Consider the following 25,489-nt stretch of genomic DNA (forward strand, 5'->3'; position numbering starts at 1 on the left):
CAGGGATGTGGAAAATTAGGGGAAGTGGCCATTCGGGAAAATGGTTTTTAGGGGAAGTTGCCATTTGGGGATGTGGCCATTCGGGGAAATGGATTGTTCGGGGAAATGATTTTCGGGTGAATGTCATTTCGGGAAAGTATCTTTTCGGAGATCAAATTTTAACACCTTTTTATTCATTGAATTGCTTTTTTGATTTGATTGAAGCTTTTGTTAACTAGAAATTTTTATTTTTCTGTGAGTTTGATTTAAAAAGGGACCGTTTTCAGAGGTTTCCTCAATTCAAACTTGATTATCAATAATTCTAGAGTTTTTGAACTATTGTCTTTCAAAGGCTTTCTAAAACTTGTGAAAACATTTGAACATTTGAATTAACAAATCTAGAGCTTTTTAAAGGTCCTATAAACTGTTGTGTTTCACATGTTATAGGACCTTTTAAAAAAAAAAAGCTCTGGAAAAGTCTGGGGTGAGTTTTCAAAAGCCGTAAGAGCCATTGGTAAAAAAAGCCCTTTTTGCATCGGTATTCGATCTACTTACGATAATCCAATTTCAAAAATGCTTGAGATTGTTCATCTACACGTCCTTCAAGTGCCCTAAACTAAAAACAAATGAAATATTGTTGCAATTTGAAGAAAAACGAAAATTAGTGCCGGAGATCACGGTGGCTTTTACGGCTTTTTGAAAACTCACCCGAGAAGTGTTCGTGATAACACTAAGAACGATATTATTCGTAAAAGCAAACTTAACATTTCGTAAACTTTCAAACGTTTACAAAAAAAATTAAGAACATAATGATTTGATCCAAATCACGGTTTATTTTATGAATACTTTTAAACGTGCAAGTCATAAGCACTCTGATAGCATTTTGTGAAATTTGTAAGCTGTAAAAACGACAGTTTTATATTTTTAATTCTCAAATTTATTAAATTTAATTTATCGAAATAATTCATTGACAGTTTTTGTTTTACCATGGTGTCATATCGGCAAAGTGTACGGAATTTTGCTCAGCAAGAGTTGGTAGCCTTAAACATCACTAAGCTTGAGTTTTATTGGTTTCAGTGTGTGAAGTCATTATTTTGTAAAAAAAATATGTACTCCTGAAGAGATCCAAAATTTGTTTACATCCGTAAGAATTAGTGTTCCAAATTTATGGATTTCAAGGGTCAATGTTTTTCTTCAAAAAAAAAATATAAACGAAACTATTGGCACTACGCCCCCCGGGGCATGGCCTTCCTCTAACGTGGGATTTCTGCTCCAGCGCCTCTGACGAGACAGGAGAAACCGGGACCGACGTTTTACTTCACCATCCGATAGAAGCTCAGTGGATAAGGCGGGAATCGAACCCGCGTCTCATAGCATCATCGGGATCGGCAGCCGAAGCCGCTACCCCTGCGCCACGAGACCCAAAAAAAAATATATATAACGTAAAAAAACATCGGTCAATACATCAACCGAAAGAAAGGAAAGGAAAGGAAAGGAAAGGAAAGGAAAGGAAAAGAAAGCGTTCACAAATAGCTAAAAGCAAATCATTATGTTCAATTATCGATTTTATATGATTTTTTTAACGTCGGCCGATTTGTTAACCGTTCCAAATATGTGGGATGACTGTACCATTGTGCCATTGTTAAAAAAATGGACCACAAATCAGAAAAATACGTCAAATGCTGGATTAAAGATTATACGTAGAATTGTACGAACTAAATTTTGCTAGAGTTTTAGTGAATTCTACTGGGTTTTGTTTACACTTATAATTTATCAATGTTTAGATATTTTGCAATTATTTATTCTCTTTTTAGGTTTAATGGAACTGCAACTGAATTTTAAAATTTAGAGCATACCTTTTTGCCTTCCTCACCTCACTGAGGCAAGGCTATAAAATCACTCGAAAAATGAACTTCTTTAATACACCCCCTAGATATACCTTCACGTATACCTATCGACTCAGAATCAAATTCTGAACAAATGTCTGTGGGGATGTGTGTAGACATGATTTTTTTCCACACGATTACACAGAAAAAAATAATGTAAATTTGGAAGCTTTAATTTTGGAAGGTCTTTTATGATGTAATTTTACCTCAATTTAGACTGAAAAAGTGACATTACACCAGAAAATTCGTAAAATTACACATTTCCAGAGGTAAAATTACACCTTTTTTCTGACATAAAAGATGTACCCCTTCCCAGATGTAATATTACCATGATTTTTTTTTTCTGTGTATCTCAGAACTGGCTGAACCGATTTTGGCCGGATACACCTTATTCTGTTCGTTTTGGGGTCCCCTAAGACCCTATTAAATTTTATTCTGTTTAGTAAAGTATTTAAAAAGTTATGCCAAGAAAAACATTTTTGTAGATACAAAAAAGGGTGATTTTTTGCATAACCACAAAAGGCCGGGTATTTTTGTTTACGTGCGAGAGTCGCGCCAGATGCGAAACGCCCGGTTGCCACATTGCTTCAAATGAGAGTCTGTATGTTTTCTGGAAAAGTCTGTATCAGGTATATATTTTTTTTTCATAAACTTATTTTCATTATTACTTTGTTAATAGTCAGGACCCGGTGCCTGCGATTCCCGTTACAGTTTATATGGAATTCCAATAAGAATGTAACAGAAAAATCAGGCATCGGGTCCAGGCTGTTAATGAGTGGAAGGCACCACCCACCTAATGGTGGATTAAGAAACGTTTTTATCCTACAAAAGCAGTGAAAACATTTGAAGTTCAATATAAAAAATACAATCAGTTTTTCTTATTTGGTCCGCCATCCAAAAACTTTTGTTAAAGTTGCTATAAAAAATGCAAACTTGATATTTTTGTTCCCTCTAAATGACCCAATTTTATTAGACTCGGTTACACTTACTGTTTTCACTTTCATTCCACTCGTAATTGAAATGATAACTACATTTACAGCCCCCTTGCGTTTCTCTCGTGAAACCCCATTAAACTCATCACACCGTCTTGTTTGTTTGTTCCGTTTCCGCTTTCAGATTGATTTCATGAAGCAATTACTCTTCGGCGCCTAAGAGTGGAGATCTTCCAGCACAGCCAATCCAACCTCATCTACCTCATCAAAAGCAACGCTTTGAGATCATCACAGAAAAAAAGGTCGGAGAATGAAACAGAACAGCACCCAACGGCTGCCGTAGAGAAATGAAAGCAAAATTTCTACCCAACAAAACGAAGTTGTGAATGAGTCAAGAATCCTTCTACGTTTGGATGGTCTGGGCTGAACGCAACCGTTCGGAAGGCAGCAACGGAAACAAGTGAAAAGTCTCGTCAGAAGGCGAAAGTGAGAAATCGTAGAAAAAGGAAGCAAGTGTTTAAACTAATACCCGCAGGAAGCCACGGCAATATGCAGCAACCGGCCGAGGCGTGGTGATTAATAGGAAATTATCCGACCCATTAGCCTTTTCAAGCCAGCCAGTCAGCTAGCCGAGAAGAGAGCGATTCATCCGGTGTGGTTTAGGTGCGCAAGAAGATAAGTGTCGTACACGGTGACAGTGAGTGAAACCACCGCCAATGTACCACCAGCAGCGGCATCACGCGTCATCCTCGCAGCTGTCCTCGTCCTCCTCGATCGGTTCACCGATGAATCACAAAGACCTGGAAGCGGAACTGGATGAATACCTGTCCGAGTACAAACTGCAGGCACCGATCGAACCCATCAGTCACTATGCAGGTGAGTTTTGTGAATGATACCCAGTGGTTAGAACATTTTTCGTGCAGTATGGGGAATTTGAGGGTTTTCAGCAAAGTTGTACAAATTCTACAATATATTCCGTTATAAAAATGATTGTTTCTGCTTATGCACCTTGTAACAATACACATCAAATATTATTATACAAATTTATTTGCAGGTGGTTATGTAACTCATGACCAATATGACAAAGACATTTTAAATTTCTTGCTATGAAATATCCATAATCAAATTCCCTCATTTCAACACCCCTGAGGCCACCGACCACTCCAAAATGCGGCCACTTCGGTTGAAAATTTTATGTTCACTATCAAAAACTTTTCTTTCGTTTGGTGGGTGTAACAATATATAAAAAATATGAAAATATTTTCTTTGTCAAATGCTCTGCTCTATTTATGGTTTTTTTTTTCGGATTTATTTGACTGGCCTAATTTGACTGAATGTGGGAAAATAAACATTTAGAAACATACATAAATTAGTTAAGAAGCGATTTTTTTTTTCAATGAGTCATCCTCTAAAAATACGCATTTTTTCAAGAATTTTTTTTTGTATTTTTTTTATTTGGTCGAAATTTGGTCCATGCTTTCTCTATGTGAAAAGAAACCATTTTCCATTATATGTTTCTTCATACAAAGCTCCATACAAAATGAGAAGGTATTTTCTGCTCGATTTGGTGTTCGAAGATATGCTTTTTGCACAAAATCGAAAATATTGTCAAACAAAATTTAAAAAAAATCATGTTTCGATGCCAAATCATAATTGCAATCGAAAGCGACTTTATTATAATAATTTTATTACTTTTTATTTTGATAATGTGCACCGTGTCCAAAATATAGGCATTTTCAGGTAGATAATTTCTAAGGATCATTTTTTTTTTAATTCAAAAATATCTCTTGAAAGAAAAGCAAATTCTTCTTTTGAAAAGCAGAAAAAATGTCCTACAACAACATTTCAAAATATTCAAAGAAAGTGTTTTAAGCCCGTTCAAAAGGTAATTTCAATTTAAAATTTAGTTCGAATCAGTGATTTATCAGATACCTTCACTCTTTAGTTGACAAATGAGGGCTTATTAGGAGACACTGAGAATAGCTCATTTTTCACTTTTTTTCCATTACCCTCACTTTTAAATTGCAAATAGACATTTTTGTTTTTTTTTTTTTTTGAAAACGAAGCAATTTATTTAAAAAAGTAAAAATTATCAGACTTTTTATTCAAAATATAATGTATGCTATTGTCCAAATATCATATTTTTTCAAAAATTCATGCATCATCCCAACTCTACCGCAGTGGATGCATTTTTTAAGTCCCCTGAAGCATATCAAAGTATCACGACATTGATAAATAAGTTTTGTGAGAGTTCGATGATTTCAAGTGAAATGAACGTAAAAACAGAATTCGTTCATTTTTATGCCCATTTATTATGACTAGCCCTCAGAATTGTTATATTTTTGTACACATGGAATGCATGGTCAAAGTTTCATCCAATACAAAAATGCAAAAAAGTATACTAGTGAAAAAAAAAATTTAAATAATATTAATTTTTTTGAAATGTTCCAAATAAATTGAAAAATGTTTCAGATTTATCATTTTTTTTATACAGATGGGCTCATTTTCGCTCGCTCATAACTGAGCGGCTCTTTTGAACGGCTTTTTCGATCTTTTTCCAAACATTGCACAGTGTACCAGATCGCAAAATTAAATGGAAAATGGATTTTCCGAAAAATCTTGATGATTTGGAGCTTTGGTGACTTGAGAAGAGTTGTTGCAAATGGAAAGAAGCAACTTTTGATTTGGTTGAAAATTAGGGTGACTTTTCTGGAATATTTTTGGAAATTTTGGTGTCTTCTAAAAAGTTGTTAGGATTGCCAATTCAAGCATCTTTGTCCAAAACACCAAAATATCATCTCGCAATCTACGCTTTCTACGACTAATGTTAGAGAAAGCATCTGAGCAAACCTTAAAAATTCAGTTTTTAACGTAGCAATTCAGGGTTAAGTTTAATACAAAAGGGATGTTCAAGGTACGTTTTGAACTCTAACTAGAGGGTGACGAGCGGGAATTCCCGGGGAAAATTTCCCGGGAAATCGACCATTTTTGGACCTATCGATTCCCGGGAAATTCAGTCGAGACTCCCGGGAAATTTTATACTTATAAATATCGAAGCAAAATTATAAACTCTAAATTGTATAGAACATTAGATGTTCACTGTTCGATGTCCAAGTTCAAATAAATCAATGCTTCTCTGATATTCTTATTCAAAAAGTTTAAAATTTAACTTATCAAAAATTCCAATAACTATAATTGAGAGAAGCCAAAAAAAAATTGAATCCCAAAATTTATCTTGAAGCATACTTAGCAGTTACACCCCAGAAATGAAATCTAAAGATTTTTCTAATTATTTTTATTAATTTATTCTAAGAGCTTTTTTATAATAAGTTCAATTTCCATATCCTCTCTCGAGCATAGCAATCCTCTGTAGGGTAATTTTGCTGTATCAAGGTAATTTCATTTCTTGATTTCAATAAGTCATTTTGTGTTTATTGTCAACTTCAATATTCAATTATATTTAAGAAAAAACAATTGTGAATGTTCGGGTTTCCCTGATAACTGTAAATATTTTTTCAATTGATTTTTACTGTTAACCTTAAAAAGGAAAAAAAGTTTAAATTGTTGTTTTTAATTCGTTGTTTTTCATATTGCAAATATCCCGATACTGGGAAATTATATATTAGCTATTTGTTTTTACTTCACAAAAATCATGCAACAAGCTTGTGAAACTTTTAAAAAAAATACTCAGTAAGAATAAAGATTCGTTAACATTTTAAACTACAATTTTGAGTCAGAAAAAGCTCAAGAAACGATCTTGTATTTGCAGATTCAGAAAAAAAAATCAAAAGATAGATATAGTTCCTCAGATAAAGAGGATACTGAAGTTAACGTTTCTTAGAATAAATCTGAATTAAATGTAACTTATTTGATTGAAAAAAAAAAACAATATTATTACATTGTCTTTTGAATTATTGCCACTGTTGGCAAAGAAAAAAAAATTCCCGGGTCCCGGGAATTCCCAGGAAATGGTCAAATTCAACTCTCGATTCCCGGGAAATTGAAAATCTCAAGAATCGTCACCCTCTAACTCTAACAAACAAATATTTTTATTGACAAGTCAATTTGGACTTAAGGGTCACAAGTTACAGCCAATTTAAGGTAAAAAAGATGCAATTTCAAAAACTTGAATTTCTCAAAAAAGTGCAGACAAAACTTTAAGCACCAGGTTGCATTCGAAAAGGGAGTTCTACAAACGCTGTAAAAATCTCAAGGGTGTTTTTCTTTAAACTTGAGATATCTTTATCTGAAAATGTCTTATTTTCAAAGGAAAAGTATATGGGACCACCCTAACAAAATTAGAAAATTGTCCAACTATATGATTTTCCATGTAATTTTGCCCGCTGGATTTGAGTCTGCCCTCAAAATTGAGCCAAAGTGTCAAAATGTCGATTTTTGGTCCTTTTTTCGGTTTCTCTTTTACTAAGCTTATTGACTTTTCCACGGTGCTCAAAATACCGTTATTATGAAAAAAAATATGCACTCCGAGATTTTGGGGTCTATCGATTCCTTACACCATAGCACATCTCTGTGCAAAAAATAAAAACATTCGCTGATGTAGTTTTCGAGATACAGCCCTTTTAAGATGTTACATCCGATTTTTAATAAGAAAACCAAAACAATCAATACAATTTCAGCACTTTAAAGAATATGCAGTTCGAGATAAAGGTGTTTTTTGCTTCATATGACTGTCAAGTATCTCTGGGCCAAGTTTCAGAAGGTTTGCTGATGTAGTTCTCGAGATACAGCCATTTTAAAATGTTATTTCCGATTTTTTCAAAGAAAATCCATGATATCAATTTAATTTCAGCATTTTAAAGAATATGCATTTCGAGATAATGATGTTTTTTGCTTCATATGACTGTCAAGTATCTCTGGGACAAGTTTCAGAAGGTTTGCTGATGTAGTTCTCGAGATACAGCCATTTTAAAATGTTATTTCCGATTTTTTTCAAAGAAAATCCATGAAATCAATTTAATTTCAGCATTTTAAAGAATATGCATTTTGAGATAATGATGTTTTTTGCTTCATATGACTGTCAAGTATCTCTGGGCCAAGTTTCAGAAGGTTTGCTGATGTAGTTCACGAGATACAGCCATTTTAAAATGTTATTTCCGATTTTTTCAAAGAAAATCCATAAAATCAACTTAATTTCAGCATTTTAAGGAATATGCATTTCGAGATAATGATGCTTTTTGCTTCATATGACTGTCAAGTATCTCTGGGCCAAGTTTCAGAAGGTTTGTTGATGTAGTTCTCAAGATACAGCCATTTTAAAATGTTATTTCCGATTTTTTCAAAGAAAATCCATGAAATCAATTTAATTTCAGCATTTTAAAGAATATGCATTTCGAGATAATGATGTTTTTTGCTTCATATGAATGTCAAGTATCTCTGGGACAAGTTTCAGAAGGTTTGCTGATGTAGTTCTCGAGATACAGCCATTTTAAAATGTTATTTTCGATTTTTTCAAAAAAAATCCATGAAATCAAATTAATTTCAGCATTTTAAGGAATATGCATTTCGAGATAATGATGTTTTTTGCTTCATATGACTGTCAAGTATATCTGGTCCAAGTTTCAGAAGGTTTGCTGATGTAGTTCTCGAGATACAGCCATTTTAAAATGTTATTTCCGTTTTTTCAAAGAAAATCCATGAAATCAATTAAATTTCAGCATTTTAAAGAATATGCATTTCGAGATAATGATATTTTTTGCTTCATATGACTGTCAAGCATCGCTGGGCCAAGTTTCAGAAGGTTTGCTGATGTAGTTCTCGAAATACAGCCATTTTAAAATGTTATTTCCGATTTTTTCAAAGAAAATCCATGAAATCAATTTAATTTCAGCATTTTAAAGAATATGCATTTCGAGATAATGATATTTTTTGCTTCATATGACTGTCAAGCATCGCTGGGCCAAGTTTCAGAAGGTTTGTTGATGTAGTTCTCGAAATACAGCCATTTTAAAATGTTATTTCCGATTTTTTCAAAGAAAATCTATAACATCAATACAATTTCAGCATTTGTAAAAATATGCAATCCGAGATAATGATGAATTTTGCTTCATATGACTGTCAAGCATCTCTGGGCCAAGTTTCAGAAGGTTTGCTGATGTTGTTTTTGAGGAACAGCCGAATTAATTTGCTATTTCTGACTTTTAACACCGATTAAATAGATTTTCTTTGAAAAAGTCGGAAATAACATTTTAAAATGGCTGTATCTCGAGAACTACATCAACAAACCTTCTGAAACTTGGAATACTTGACAGTCATATGGCAAACATCATTATCTCGAAATGCATATTCTTTAAAGTGCTGAAATTGTATTGATTTCATGGATTTTCTTTGAAAAATCGAAATTTTTAAAATGGCTGTATCTCGAGAACTACATCAGCAAACTTCTGAAACAGCTTGACAGTCATATGAAGCAAAAACATCATTATCTCGAAATGCATATTCTTTAAAATGCTGAAATTAAATTGATTTCATGGATTTTCTTTGAAAAATCGAAATAACATTTTAAAATGGCTGTATCTCGTGAACTACATCAGCAAACCTTCTGAAACTTGTCCCAGAGATACTTGACAGTCATATGGCAAAAACATCATTATCTCGAAATGCATATTCTTTAAAGTGCTGAAATTGTATTAATTGTTTTGGTTTTCTTATCAAAAATCGGATGTAACATCTTAAAAGGGCTGTATCTCGAAAACTACATCAGCGAATGTTTTTATTTTTTGCACAGAGATGCGCTATGGTGTAAGGAATCGATAGACCCCAAAATCTCGGAGTGCATATTTTTTTTCATAGTAACGGTATTTGGAGCACCGTGTTTTCTATCTAGTTAACATAAGAGAGCACAGAGGCATCGAAACATTTACTTAATTTGCTCCCTGACAACGACTAACGCCAAGTCCCCCCCCCCCCGCCCGCAACTTCTTGGAACAGTAGAAAAGCGCGTAACTTTTATTTGCTTTTGATGATGACTTTTCATTTCGCTCAATTACTCGCCATTATTTTCGTACACTTCCCCTTCTAGAAGTTTATTGCGCGAGGTGCTTTTTTCTCTCTTTCGTGTTTCCCATTAAAACAAACCAACAAGAAAACCAAATGGGCAAAAAGGTGGCAAATTTCCGTGGGCGCCTACCCTCGTCGAGGAAAAATCTCTGCGCGAATTTGGCCAAGATGGATGGCTGGCTAATTTGACGTTGACGTCGTCTTCGTCGACGGCTGCCTTTTTTTTTTGTTGGTTTACAAATAGAGATTTCAACGAAAGTGAATTTATACCTCACCGACGATAAAATGACATCATTCGGATGGTGTTGGCTATGGCGGCTGAAACTCATTAACAGTGAAGAGGATCGTTACGGAGAATAGTTGGATAGTTGGCGTTAAGAGTGCAATGACACTGCTGGGAATAATGGCTTGAAATTCAAGATGTTGAAGCTTTGAATGCTTGCTCATGCAAGCAAAGTTTAATAAAATTTATTGGTACAGCAAATAAGAAAATCACTAATTAATCAGTAATTATGATATTGTAAAGCTGATTAGTCCATTTTATTGTATGATCGTTGCTCCGCTGTAAACATTCCACGACCGGAAAAAAAACACGCTCCACTTTTAAACGATGCATTCACTCATTCATGATCGCTCCCTCGTTCATGAGTCTATATACCTTTAGCAGTTGGAGCTGCTGTGGAGTAGTTTTCATTCTTTCAAGTAGGTGATTGAGGGTGGCAACGACGTGTAAGAAGGATTACCTGAATGAGTCACATGTTAATATGAGCTGCATACATACGTAGACTTTCTGCCAGTTAGTATGATCTTGTACTTTGTAGTTCTTGAACTAATGAGCAGTGACAGATCTGCGAAGAATCTCAATCAGTTGAGCAGCTTGTATACCTGATTGAATCCATCATGTTCATCAAACCACAATAAAGCACGACTCAACTCGCTCTGAGTATCGCGCTTAAACGCAAGATAACGCTTGTCCTCAATGGGATGTTTTGATTACAAATGAACCAGACAATCGCCTGTATCAGAAATAAATGAAAATATTTACTACGCGTAATAAACACGTGCCCGGAGAAGAAGGAGAAGAAGAATGCCCCTCCAATCCCGTATGTGATTGTTGATGCAATGGAGCTCGTTTCCGCTGGGCTGATGGATTCGTTGTGCTTTATGATCCCTCGTGGTAGGCCAATCATGAAGGGGGAAGAGGGGATTAGTTCGTTTAATTAAGTTTTCTGTATTTACAAATGGGGGTGGCTGATCGATATTCAAGTGGGTAATCCAAAGCTATTGTTAGTATTTTTTTTTTTTTGAATTAAATATACTTTATTGAATCTTTCTTATAATAATTACATTTGGTTTACATAATAAGTGGTCAGCTGTGGCTCTTCAGCTTTAGTTTGCTTTTCGTGATTTAAACACTGTTCATTTTTATAACTTTAAAAGTATATGATTTATCATTTTTGTAACACTAGGTACAATGAGGAAAAAAATGTTAAGAAAACATAACCTAACCTAAAACTAACTTAATCTTACCATAAACTAAACCAATCCTTGAATCAAGGGGTATTCAGATATAGCACATTTTTCCCTGAATTTCAAACATTTTTCTTGAATCTTCTGATCCAACATTTTAACTTCTGCTAATTCATGAACCTCACTTGATCTTGTCCAGCCAGGAACATTCAAAACCATTTTGAGTACCTTGTTTTGGACACGCTGGAGCTTCAATTTATGAGTTCTAGCGCAACACTCCCAAACAGGTACTGCATACTCAATAACGGGGTAAATTATTTGTTTGTAAACTGCTAACTTATTTTTCAAAGATAGCTTTGATTTTCTGTTAATTAAAGGATACAAACACCTGATGAGAATGCTGCACTTGTTCAATATTTTATCTACATGCTGCCGAAACAAAAGTTTCGAGTCAAGTATGAGACCTAAATAGACAACTTCCTTTGACCAGGGTATCGAAACATCATTCATTTTAATCAAAACATCATCCTTTGGGACAAATCTGGCCGATTTGGAAAGTGGAAAAATGATGGTTTGAGTTTTGGCTGCATTTATGCGAATTTTCCAGTCGCCAAAGTATTCGGAAAGAACGTCAAGACCCTTCTGAAGACGGCCAACTAAATATCTGGTTATTTTACCCTTATAAATAACGGCAGTGTCATCAGCAAAAAGTGACAACACACCATTACCAGGAAGAGTAGGCAAATCAGATGTAAAAATATTGTACAGAAGTGGGCCAAGAATACTTCCTTGGGAACCCCAGCATCAATGTTGAATAATCCAGAAGCAATCCCATTCAGAAAAACCTTGAACGATCTCTCCGAAAGATAGTGCTGGATAATTTTGATAAGATACATTGGAAAACCGTATAAATACAGTTTATGTATCAAACCATCATGCCAAACATTGTCAAAAGCCTTCTCAACATCCAACAAAGCCATAGCAGTTGATTTAGACTCAAGCTTGTTCTGCTTGATGATTTTAGTTACTCTCGTAAGCTGATGAGCAGTATTATGTCCCTTTCGGAAGCCAAACTGCTCGTTCAAAATTATATTATTATCGTTGGTAAAATCCAAAAGCCTTGAATAGATGACCTTCTCAAAGAGTTTGGACAGACTACTCAAAAGACTAATGGGACGATAACTTGTTGGCGATGTTGGATCTTTTGAGGCTTCAAAATTGGTATGACTTTGCCCAGCTTCCAATTGGTGGGGAAGTAACCAAGTTGCAAACATTTATTGAAAATATTGGCTAGATGTTGAAAGAACTGATCACTCTGTTTTTTCAACACTAGATTAAAAATGTTATCAAAGCCTGGAGCTTTCATATTTTTCATTTGTTTAACTGCAACTTTGACTTCCTCACCAGAAACATGGGAATCTGCAGGAAATTCAAAGGTAGAGTCATTGATTGTTGAAATACTATTGGCAACTGATGTTTCTTTACGGCTGGTCATGGAAGCGCCAAGATTATGTGAACTAACAAAATGAAGCCCAAGTGCATTTGCCTTTTCCTCGGATGTAATCAAAGGAGAATCCTCAACAATAAGAGGAGGAATAGGCTTTGGTTTGTTTTTAAGAACTTTTGAAAGTTTCCAAAATGGTTTTGAATAATTCCCAAGCTGGCTTACATGTTTTGAAAATTCTTGATTTCTGATATTGTCAAGTCGGTCTTGTATGATTTTGTTCAAATTGTTAACTGAAATCTTTTGTCATAGTCCCCAGTCCGTTGATATTGTCTCCTATAAACATTCCTAAGTCTAATCAAGTGTTTAGTATCTACGTCAATATCAGTTACCTTAAAATTAACAGGAACCTCCCGAACGTTGGCAGCCTCTGCTTGGTTGATAGCCTGCTGGATCACCTCCAGCGAACGATCAATATCGGCAGAAGTTTCCGGGTGTTGATCATAGTCGATGTTGCTGTCGACCACTTGCTGAAACTGCTGCCAGTCAACGTTGTGGTAATCTTTCCGGGTTGGTTGCCGCTGCGGAGTAACGGAAGCTCCAACCTCCACAACCACCGGATAGTGATCAGAACTCAACTCTTCAAACACCTCAGGATGAGCCACGTTCTCAGCCATATTGGTAATGAAGAAGTCGATGATTGAGTGATTCCCAGACCGAGCCACCCTCGTTGGACGATCCGGACTCACAACGTTGTAGTATCCGTTTTGCAGATCGTTGTGCAGAATCACTCCGTTCCGATTCCTCCTGCTGTTGCCCCAAACTTCATGCTTCGCGTTGAGGTCACCAGCGATGATGTACTTTGCGCTCCGCCGTGTCAGCTTCTGGATATCGCTCTTCAGTTTTGCTGCTGAACCATCTCTGGCATTCACCTGACGTGGGCAGTATGCAGCAATGAAGAGTACTGGGCCAACCGAAGTGGGAATTTCCACTCCAACGGCCTCGATGATGTCCAGCTTAAAGTGTGGCAGCCGGCGTGGCTTGAGATCACGATGAACAGCGACAAGCACACCTCCTCCTCCAGAGGTGGTCCTATCGAGCTGCGTCGCGATCTTGTAGTTTTGCAGATAAACTTTTTCACCGGGCTTCAGATGAGTTTCCGTGATGGCAGCTACGTCGATCTCCTTCTCGCGAAGAAAATCCACCAGCTCTAAATTCTTCCTCCTAATGGAGCAAGCGTTCCAATTCAGCAGCTTGAGGGACCTACGATCCATACTGGATGACGAACGAGGTCAGCACTTCAATCTGCTGGGTCTTGGTTTTGCATCCACGCAGTGCAGCGGACATCTGTTTGAAAATATTGAGGAGTTCGGTTGAGGTGTAAAGATCATTACCATTTTCCTCAACTGCTGGTTCTTGGGTTGGTCTTGGCTCCTGGCTGAAGCCCGGTGGTGGCGGTCTCGGCTCCTGGCTGGAACCCGGCCGTGGATGATTCATCTCAGCTCTCTTCCTGGGATCCAACGGCAACGGTGCCAAGTTCGGGACCTGGCGTCGCGGTTGAAGAGGTGGAAAATTTTCCTCCACCAGGGCTGGAGGAGTTCTACGACGCTGAGGCTGATTCTTCGTCGATGCTTGCTGCCGAATTTTCACGAACTCAGCTCTCTTGGGGCACTTTCGGTCGGTTGACGAGTGCTCACCGTTGCAGTTGAGGCACTTCACCAGCGAATCTTGGATGCACTGGGATGTGATGTGCGCATCGGTACCACATTTGGCGCAACGACGCTTCAGGTGGCAGTTCTTACCTCCGTGCCCGAAACCCAGGCAGTTGAAGCATTGTGTGACGTCACGATGCACTGGTCGGTATCGCTCCCACGACACGATAATGTTGAAAACCGCTCGAATTGCCTTCAGCTCAGGAAGCGTCGTCGATCCCTTAGCCAAATGCAGCAGGTAGAGCTGGTCACGGTACTTGATGTCTTTGTTGCGTCGGCTCATTTTGTGCACGGCCAACACATCCAGTTTCAAAACTTTTAGCTCGGCAGCTAATTCCTCCACTGGCATGTCGTACAGACCTCTGACGACGATTTTGTACGGCTTATCCATGACGACATCATGGGTAAAGTACTCCGCCTCGTTTTCGGTCAAGTAATCCTTGACCAGTTGATAGTGCTGCCTGGATTGCACCAGCACCTTAAATCCGTCCTGACACAGACGAATGTTGCCTAGGACTTTCCCAGACTTGATGAGTTCAACCAGCCCCGCTCGAAAGTCGATCGTTGCTGCTGATTGCCGCACATAAAAGGAGGCAGTTTCTCCTTTCGCTGTTTCACTTCATTCTCCTTTGCTTCCGCTACCTGGTCCTCGTCAGGCAGTCCAGCGAACTTGTTGTTCTTCAATAGCTGCTCCTCGTGCGACGAAGAGTTCTCCTCCTCCTCATCCATCGGTACAGTACCGTCGCTCTTTTTCGTCTTTTTGCTGTTCGATGTCACTTCCAAAAGCACCTTCCTTTTGGAAATCCCCGGTTTTTGGCCATCAGTTGAGGCCTCAACCTTCCTTTTGGAAATTCCCACTTTTTTGCCTGCTTGAGCCGCAGGTAGGGCAATATTGCCGGCGTTTTGCGCCGGGACGCGACGAGTCATGTTGATTCAGACAACCTTCACCAACGAATGCTCGGATAACAATGAGCTATTGTTAGTTGATTGGATGTTCGAGGGATTTTCCGTCGATACTAGATGGTTTATTTTTTATCAAATTATTTTGATGTTGGTATTCCAGATTTTCAACCTAGATTTTTAATTTCAGTAAGTCTTTGCGAAACTTTTTTTAATTGAAATTAAGGATTCATCGTTTGAACGTTTTCCTAGAATCAGGAATGGGACATTCTCAGATTAAAAAAATCTTCGGTTTGTTTTTGTCAGAAATTCAAGATACTTTATTCAAAGCGATAGTATTAAAAAACAACTTTTAAAAACCTTAACTTCTAAAAATATTTGCAACAGGTTAACTGCCTACGTTCGCATGAATATCCCATAAGCAAAAACAGCAAGCTGAGAAAAACGCATTCGAAGTTTGTCCCATACATAAGGCTATAAATGATAAGTTTTCGCGAAAAACTGAATTTCTTCCTGATTTCTAGACCAAAGTACTGGATGTTCTGAAAAAGCACACGATTTTGAACCAAACTGCATCAAAAACTCAAAAGCGATGAAAATGCATATGGGATATTTATGCGATCAGGGGCTGCTAAGCGATATTGAAACAAAATTTAAAAAAATGGCTTTAGATTTTTAAACATTTCCAGTAGAACACGTTTCTTAGTATGTAACTTTGAATGTTTTTAAATCGGCCAATGCATCGCATAGAGCAATTCTTTTCGAAGTCGGCCGGTTCCAACCATTTTTATTTTTTGTATTTTTTTTTTTTTTGCTTAAACTTTGTGGGGCCTTTCCTATGACAAAAGAAGCTATTTTGTATGATTGGTCCTATACAAGTCTCCATACAATTTTGGCAGCTTTCCATACAAAAATGATACGAATATATTCGAAAATCTGCAACTTTTGAAAGAATTTTCTGATCAATTAGGTGTCTTCGGCAAAATTGTAGCTATTAATGTGGACTGTTATAAAAAATAGTTACATGGAAATCATCTTGCCGATTGTTAATTGACTTTTTTGTTACAAAAACTCAATTTCGCAAAATACGTAATTTTTTATTCTCGTGATTTTTTTTATATGTTTTAGAGAACAAAAACAGCAACTTATGAGCCTTAGAGATGTATAGCAAAAAATGTTGCCAGTTATAATAAAAACATAGTGATTTTTAGAAAAAAAAAATTTTATAAATAAAATTTTGTTGACCTCATTTTTAGGTAAATTTCTGGAGTGTTTTTTTTTAGGTTCTAATAAACCAAATTTTCAGTTTTTGCTTTTTGGGTGTTTTTTAATACCCCTGACTCAAGGCGGTTTGAAAAACATCCAAAAAGCAAAAAAAAAACTGGAAATTGGTTTATTGGACCTTTTAAAAAAAAAACTCCAGATTTGAATTTGCAATAATATTCAATGTTTGGCCCTTTTTAAATGTTAGTCTTGCTTCAAAATTGGAGGATTGTTTGGATTAGACTTAAAATATTTAATTTTTCTATTTCTTTTCCTTCAAGCCGCTGTAACTCAGCAACCAGAGGTCGAATCTTCAATGTTTCTTAGACAATTTTAAAGAAAATTTTCTAAACTTTTTCTAATCAAAATCTCTTGTGAGAAGGGTACCACCGGCAAATCGACGCTATCGTGCTATCTTGTCGTACCCTCCATTTCGACGTTCCGAGAAAAACGCGTTTTAATGTTTCACCTTGAATAAAGAAAAACGAATGCACGCAATGTAAACAATAACAAACAAGTTTTGTTTGGCTGACCATTCTGTGCATTGTCCCGAAGTTTGGTTGAAGTTGGTTGCTGGAGTCCCGAGTTATAATTACAAATGCTTACGGTACACAGCAAAAAATCCGATGGTAAAATCGCATGCAAAAGCATGCACATCACCTTCGTCAAAAAAGATACTTAATATTACACACTGCATGTACAATTTTTGTAAACACAAAAAAAAAGTTGCAACCGACGTGATTCAAACCCAGCACCAACAGTATACGGACTGGTGCCTTAGCCCGCTCGGCCATCAGACCGATGAAGAATGGAAAGGATAAACACATATATGAGCTTGACATTTCGGTTTCCCATACAGATGGGCTACATATTTCAGGGTGGAATATTACATATAATTTCATAAAATAATGCAAAAAATATTTTACACCCTGGCCTTTTACGCGCAGCTGGATTACTACTTTTTTTTCTGTGTAGTCTAACTTGTACGTGCGTCAAACGCGTTCTGACCTGAAATCCCTTTGGCCAGTTGTCGCACTTACATCAATTTTCAGGGAGTGACAAGATAGCACGACATGATTGAAATTTCTTTTATATGTAGAGTGACAACAATTGAAATCGAATTTAAGGGATCTGTGAAGGTCAAAAGGTGAGGCATTGTGAGCTGCACAAAACAGCGTTCTTAACTCAATTTTGCCCAAAATGCACGTGTGACAAGTTAGCACGACGGCGACGATATGCTAATTCATTTTGGTTCAAAATTGAACTATGATGATCAATTTTCTTAAAGTTTAGGTAAGTTTTTGGACAAAAATTACTTCTCCAAAAAACAGTTGACCTAATTTTGTAACAGTTCGAAAATAAGTTTTTTTTTTTAAACTGGAGAATCCAAACTAACTTAAACCAATAATCGTTATTCAACGCCGTTCAGGTTTGGCAAATAGAAGCAGCCTCAGCAACCTGTTTTACTTCTTTCACTTAACTGTTTGTAAAAATAGCAAATAAATTATTGAATAAAAAAATATATCAAACAAACAAAAAGAAATGCTCAAAACTAAAAACAAAAATGCACCTTAAAACAGCCTCATTTGAATGCAACTATCGACATTCCTCCACAGAACTCGCAAATGAAGCAATCAACAGTCATTCCGTGAATTCCTTCTGGGAGATAATCCTCCCTTGCGAACAATAAGAAATAAAGTTCGCCATGCACATTTTAAACTAAAATATCTCTTTATCCTCGCCTTGGCATAAACTGGTCGCGCCAGAGTCGTTATCTACACATAAATACTCGTATAAGGTATGCGCACACGCGGCAGTGGTGGTTGCTGCACTTATGATATCATTGTTTCTCGTTTCTCTTCGCCACTTGCACCAATTGAGACACTTCAGGACGACGACGACGGTGTCAACCAAGTGTGTCCCTCCAAGTTCCCTGCACGTTGGTGTTCAGGATCTAGATTAGCATGCTTTGGCACGTTCAAGTTTATTGCTTGGCTGCCAGTCAACACAATGCATTTTGCACAGTCTAAGCGGAGTTGCAGCAGTGCAATTTACAGAAATTTGCTCGCTTTGAAAGGTTGCTGCACTTTCCGGTGCAGGGTGTTGCGCCCTGCCTCGTTTGGGGACAATTGTGCTAAGTTATTGCATTTTGTTTGTACCCGAAGAGTAACCAATTTCAAGTGTGTTTGAAACGTTGTTGGAATAATTTGTAGACTCAAGAGGGGGCAACTCTACAACTGGTAATTTGGAAGAAAAATACATTGTTGCATCACTTTGCCAAATGAAGAACACTTTCAAGCAATAACCTCTAACTTCCCGACATTCCTGAACCACCCTATCCAAATGGCACACAGGCAAAAGAAGTGTGACACACAGGGCAAAATTGCATTCCGCCAACACGGGCGCGATAGGTGAAATGTGAAGTGAGCGCGCCTTGGTTTTATGAGTCAAACGGCTCAAATGCTCATAATGAATCGTCTACGACTCCGACGTCGATGGGCGAAGCCATTAAGGTTCACAGTAAAACAAGCAGAAGGGAAAGTGGAACCATCTGACCGTTTGTGATTGCACTCGCCGATGCCGAAGCAAAGGTTCGGATGATAAATGTCATAATTTGCTGATATACAACCACTGTCGAAGGTTGAAGGTCCCAGAGGAATTTGTGACACTTGCGGAAGCTTCTGTCTGCGAGATGGATGATGACTTTCTGCGCCGTCAGCATTCCTGGAATTCCGGAAGCTCATTTGGGTTAAACTGTTGCCGAATCGTTAGTGTTCGGGATGATAGAAGAAAGATACATTTTCAAAATTTTCGAATAACTTGATATAACAAAATGTAGATCTGTGAATCATGAAGCAGGAGTGTGAAATAAATATCATTGCATACATAATTTAAAAAAAATCAAATAGTTTATGAAAAATTCAAGCCTTACCCGACAACCTTTGTTCTGCCTTTTTTTCGTTTGTTGACGATTTTTGATTTTTTGCTTATTCAGCCTCCTGTGATCGAAATATGATTATACGTATCATTCAATTTGCCGATGCTCCGGAATCGGTTCCAGAGTGGCCAATTAGTTAGCGTCAATTAGTTAGCGTATAAACCTTTCTTGGGTCTATACGAACCCAACGCATCAAAGAGCACCTCGATCCGAGGCTCCGTATTAATCTGATTCGCGTTCGAACAAAACCATCGATTTTTTTTATATAAATACAGTCGACTCTCTGGTTGTCAATATCCAAGGGACCGTCGAGGAAGAGAATCATCAGTTTACAGAACGATGCAATATGAAGACTCGATTGAAAATATATTTTTTTTTTGTTGATACCCAGCTATGGGAGAGAATCATGGCAACGTCCAGCAAACAAAAACAAACTAATGTCAAACACACTTCAAAGCTTCGTTTTGCAAAGAAAAATGTCTATGCAAGCCATGAGAAAGTGAAATTATTGACAACCGGAAGAGATTTTTAAAGCAAAAAAAAATCCAAGGGACCATCGAGGAAAAGATCCTTCAAGCAAGAGAAAATATCGAGGAAAGAAGAGAATTGAAGTATTCAGATTCAAGGGACTGAAGAATTCATCGAAAGATGGAGCAATATTGATATCGAGAAGATCGACAGCCAGAGAGTCGACTGTAGATAGATAGAAAATGCTTTAAAAACTTTACAGACATTTTACTGCAAATTTCAATATTTTTGATTTTTTAAATTCATTTGCAATTATGTATTTTTTCGCTACATCTAAACAAAAACTATGTTTACTTATTTAATTGAAATATCACGAAAGCCACAGGATATTTCCCTTTGTTATCCCGATTTAAAAAAAAACCTAGAAAATAGTAGTTTATGCAACAAGTTGCAAAAAGAAGATTAGGTTTACCGAGCTGGAGAAATACGACGAGTGGTGAAAAAATCAAGTTTTGCGACGGGTTCCATACAACATTTTTTGCAATTCCGAAAACACCCTTTGAGTGAAATTTTAAGCCAATTGTCTATGGGTCATTTCATCTGAAGCGGAACAGCATTTGAAAATTACCCTCTCCGATCCTGCTCAAATTTGGCAGAGCTGTTGATACTATCAAAGCATGCAAGAATCCCGAATTTCATCCAAATCGGACCACCCCCTCCATTTTTGTACCTCCCCAAAAAATTGACTTTTTGGCGATTTTTGACCAAACCTCCTAGTTTCAAACGGCGATAGCTCAGGAACCACAAATCTCAGAAGGTCGGTCTTAGACTCAATTTTGAAGGAAATTGGACGTAGAATCCATTTCCGTGATCAACATTTTGATTAATTTATTTTTCTACCTGTATTGCGCAATTGAAAACTTTAAACGGCCGTATCTCAAAACACCCCAACTTATTTTTTTAATTTGACCTCACCATCGTGTTCCCCGGCCAATTTTACATAAGAATCACTTATCGACAGAAATGAATATGTTTCATTCCAGAGATATCGAATTTTAAAGTTTAGTGTTTTCGAGATTACCTACATCAGCTTCATTCGCCGCATCTGCTAGAAGCACACAGGCGAGCTGATCAATAACTGCTACCTGGTCATTTATTGAAATAATATTTCATCATAAATAATCTTTATCAAATTGGGCAAAAAATAACTGTATAACACTGTAGGAATCTGGAGTTTAATCGCGAATGTGTATCTGCTCAAAAAAAAAAAAAATAATGAAGTGAATTTCTGTGCTAACCCATAGGATAGAGTAATAACGACACACAGTTAAGGGCAGAATTGTAATCCGACGAAGCGAGCAGGAAAATGAAATCTTGTTAGTAACACTGAACAATAAGTGCACGATACATTATTGAGTAAAACATATGAAAAAAAATTGTTTATACGTTGTACTCTAGTGGAGTATGAAAAGGATTTCTGGATACCTTCCAGAAATCCTTTTCCTCTCCAAATTAAGAAAATAACAAAGTTTGATCTGCTGCAAAGTGGCTAATTCCCCAAATTTAGTTGCGATGATTTTGACACCGTCCGAACTACAGTTTTTTTTCTTCTTTAATTCTTAGATTCTTGGAACACAATACGGCTGCTGTCCTCACGTATAAGGATTTTTTTTATTAAATGTACCTTGACCAAAATCATCATTTAATCAAATGGAGCTGGCTCACAATATAAAAATTGATTTAATATGATCAATCTTTTAAACCATAAATCAGATTTGCCAAATTATGGCAAAGTGTCAATAATAAACTATAATAATAATAATAATAGTAATAAAGCAGGTTTTGGGGTTTTGCTGAATGGCACTATTTTGCTACCGCCCATGACAAAGGCCCTAGTCATGGCCTCGAAGGTACTCTGAAACGGTTAGCAACACGTAAAAAACGGTGCATTCAAAATAACCCAATAAATATTCCTTTCACAAAAATAGATTGATCAAGGTAGGGGAACAGCATCTAATTTCAGCGTTCCTCTAATGTTGCCATAGCTTACCCAAGTAACAATTTCAGTTTTGTAATAGTCTCAAAGAGTTTCTGTAGAATTCTTAAGAAAATTCAAATGAAATGCTTTATGGTCCTACATGCTGAGTTAAATACCAGTTAAATCAACATTAAATCCAAAATGGACTATTTTAGGAGGTTATCAAGAGTATGTTTGAGGAGCATGTTAAAACATACCAGTTTTAATGTGTGCTTTATAAATACATTATAGAGCTCTTCAAAACAAGATTAAAACTGCTTGGCTTGGAAAAAGGTTTTCTTGAAGTCTGTAATTATTCTTGAATGCTATATCAGAGCATGAAGTATTTATTTATTTGTTTTGCAGTAAAACCAAAAGGTTGTATATCAGAGGGAATGACATACAAATTTAGTTGATTAAAATAAATTATTCTTACACGCAAATACAATGACTGATGGCAGATGCTAATAATTTGGTATTATTATTTATTGTAACTAAGAAATATTTGTTGAAGTTTATACTTATAATAAGCCACAACAGTTATGCCAAAAAAAATCATCGACCAATTTTCAAAGATAGCTCGAAAAATTAGTGTGAGCACTTTCAATTCCCTGAAAAAAAGTTGAGATTTTTTCAAAAACTAATAATTTTTGCTTGTTGTTGCTTCCAAATTCAATATGGCTGCGTTTTTTTTTGTCCCTTGCTTCTTTTAGCAATATGGCGAAATTTGATAAGTATAAATGCTCTTGATTAAATATATTTTAAATCTATTCATTCTTGAGCAGTTCTGCCCCAAAACTAGCCAGAACATACCAGATTTATAAAAGACTTATAAGGGCTTTAATCAGAACCAAAACGTTTTATCTTGGTTTTCTACAAGATTATATCGCACATGGCGGGACCGTAGCACATGCAACTTTTTCAGCTGCAAGTAGATCGCCTTCGTTGGTGGAGAAATTGAATTTCAAAATAACTGAATAAAAAACAGAAAGGTTTTTTTTTGCTTTTTAACGATATTTATTCATTCAAAAAACACACAGCATGAACACACATAAGATCACTTAATGAAGAACCAACTGACGCAACATTATTCGTGTAGCTTTATAAACACTGTCCTTAATTTCACTGTTGTTAAATGATCGTCACAACATTTACCGCAGTTTTTTTTTCTTTTCCCTTCACTTACACAAGTAGACAGTACAAAAAGACCATATTATTGATTGAAATAGTTATTCACAAAAAAATACAAAAAACTGCAACAATAGCACAAATGACACCTTGAGCGCAACTGTCAATTATTGGGCGTAACAATACACAAAACTAGATCTGATGGGTTTTATCGAAGACTAATTTACGATTATAAAGTTTTATGGATAGCCTTTTGAATACCTTAAGTATTTATGCCAGTCCTTGTTAAATCTCAATATTCTGCAGACATGTAGCAACACGAGAAAATGGCGGATAAGCATTTTGACTGCCGGAACTATTATACAAGTTTCGATACAAAAGGTAACATTTTCACAAAACAAAAGCTTGCTTCCCGGTTACCTTTTAACATTTTTGGTAAATAGTTACCTGTTGTTTCAGAATTTGCAAAACAGTTCCAGCTATCAAAATGCTTATGCGACCTTTCCAAATGACGCTCCAGAAGTGTTCCCCAAAAACTATCAACCAAGCACACTTTATAGGAAATAAATTCATATTATTATTTTTTAATATAGAATTATTTCCCACAATGTAAGAACCGCAGGCAGAGTCGGATGTGTTTAGACAGGTGAAATAAAAATTCACTAAATCTTTAAAAGCACTTTTTTGGAGCCAATTCCAAGGCACACAACAGTAATAACTATTTCAGGAAAATATTATATATTATTCTTTTCATCAAAACTAAAACACAATAAGAAACAACAAAAAGCAATTTTTATTACACCTTGAACGTAACAACTGAATAACAATTAGGGAACAGCTTCACTTTCTGCACAGAACGAAGTTGCAGAGATACTGACAGTTTAAATCTTACAGGATTGTAAAAATGCTCTTTTAAGACGGGACTGATTTAAGGCAGACTTCGTTAAAGTCATTTAGCAATAAAACAACCTCTTCAAGATAGTTTAAAGTGTAAGGAATAAAACCAAATTAATACCTAGTATAAAATTCTTCACATTATCTTGAAGAAATCTTGAAACTATTATTAAGTTTTGTGACCATAAAACAAGTAGGTTTTAATCAAAGCTTTAGTAATACTTTATTGCACTTTTTAAAACTTTAATAAAAACTTATAAGAATACTAAGCATATCATTTGTTACTTGGGTTATTAAAAGCGTTTTCAACTGAAATCGAGAGATAAATAGCTCAATGAGAAGTGAACAAGCAAGTTTCTATCAAAAGTTTTGCAAATATTGTTGTTCAAATAGTGAAAATGAGCAAATTGGATGCAACTAGGAGCGAGGACTTAACCTGGCAAACATACGAGAATTTCCCCTATTAGCCATTTGAATAAATATTTGCGTAAAATTGAGCATGAGCATGGTTGACTGCCAATGAGCTGCTACTCCGTTATTGACAGATCAGCTGAAGTTAAACAATGAATCAAAAATGATCAGTGGGAGCAAACTATCCATTCACTGTTTAACCTCTGAAGATCTCTACTTTATTAGTCAATACCGGCGCCCTCCCAAGAAGCCTGCAGTTCAACGAAAGGGAGGAATGTTAGTCCGATAGTTGAAGTTGCAGACTCATCAAGCACATAGTTTTTCGCTATATACTTGTTGATACCGCTTGAGACCGTTGAATCCACAGCATCTCCTTCAAGCATCACGTAATTATTATTTTTTTGGGTTAGTAGGATAAGGTATTGGCTTTTCGATGCCTCCCGAGCTACGACGCTATGGGGAGGACTTTCATAACAGACCCGTCGGCGAGCCTTCCGAGCAACGATGCTATGGGAAGGTCTTTCTGATTAACACACAAAATCACTCACACACAGTTATTTTGCTCCATTATTAACTCAACGATCCAAATTGTCAGTGCGTCTTTCGTTCATCATATAGAATTGGCTTTTTCACCGCAAAAAAATTAAACCTTATTCGAAAAATTTAAACACAATCCACCCGACGCCGTGCCTTGCGATCAACGATGATATAGGAAGGGCTTTGAAAATCACAAAAGAAATCACTTTTCACTCCGCATATTTTTTACGACCACGCGCTCCCTTTGCCAGTTATGCACTCTGCACTCGAACAGCGACACAAAAGAGACGGAAAATAACACGAAAAAACAGGACTGCGCGTCCCACAAGCACCGCACTACTGATGCCATTGTTTAATTATAATAGCCAATCACCCCATGCACTCGAACAGCGACACAAAAGAGACGGAAAATAACACGAAAAAACAGGACTGCACGTCCTCACAAGCACCGCACTACTGATCAATAAATATTTGCGTAAAATTATAAAAATAT

The 25,489-nt window shown here is 36.5% G+C and overlaps 1 protein-coding gene across 1 annotated transcript in view; it reads left to right on the forward strand.

The window, feature by feature from the left end:
- LOC6032922 (rho GTPase-activating protein conundrum) overlaps window positions 1–25,489 on the forward strand; it is a 167,915-nt gene that overhangs the window by 112,593 nt on the left and 29,833 nt on the right. Inside the window, exon 4 of the mRNA XM_038252821.1 lies at window positions 2,982–3,673. Within this exon, the coding sequence (XP_038108749.1) occupies window positions 3,514–3,673 (160 nt within the window). The 5' untranslated portion in view covers window positions 2,982–3,513. The remainder of the gene's footprint in view (window positions 1–2,981; window positions 3,674–25,489) is intronic.

Source organism: Culex quinquefasciatus, chromosome 2 (assembly GCF_015732765.1).
Source record: "Culex quinquefasciatus strain JHB chromosome 2, VPISU_Cqui_1.0_pri_paternal, whole genome shotgun sequence".
Taxonomy (NCBI): domain Eukaryota; kingdom Metazoa; phylum Arthropoda; class Insecta; order Diptera; family Culicidae; genus Culex; species Culex quinquefasciatus.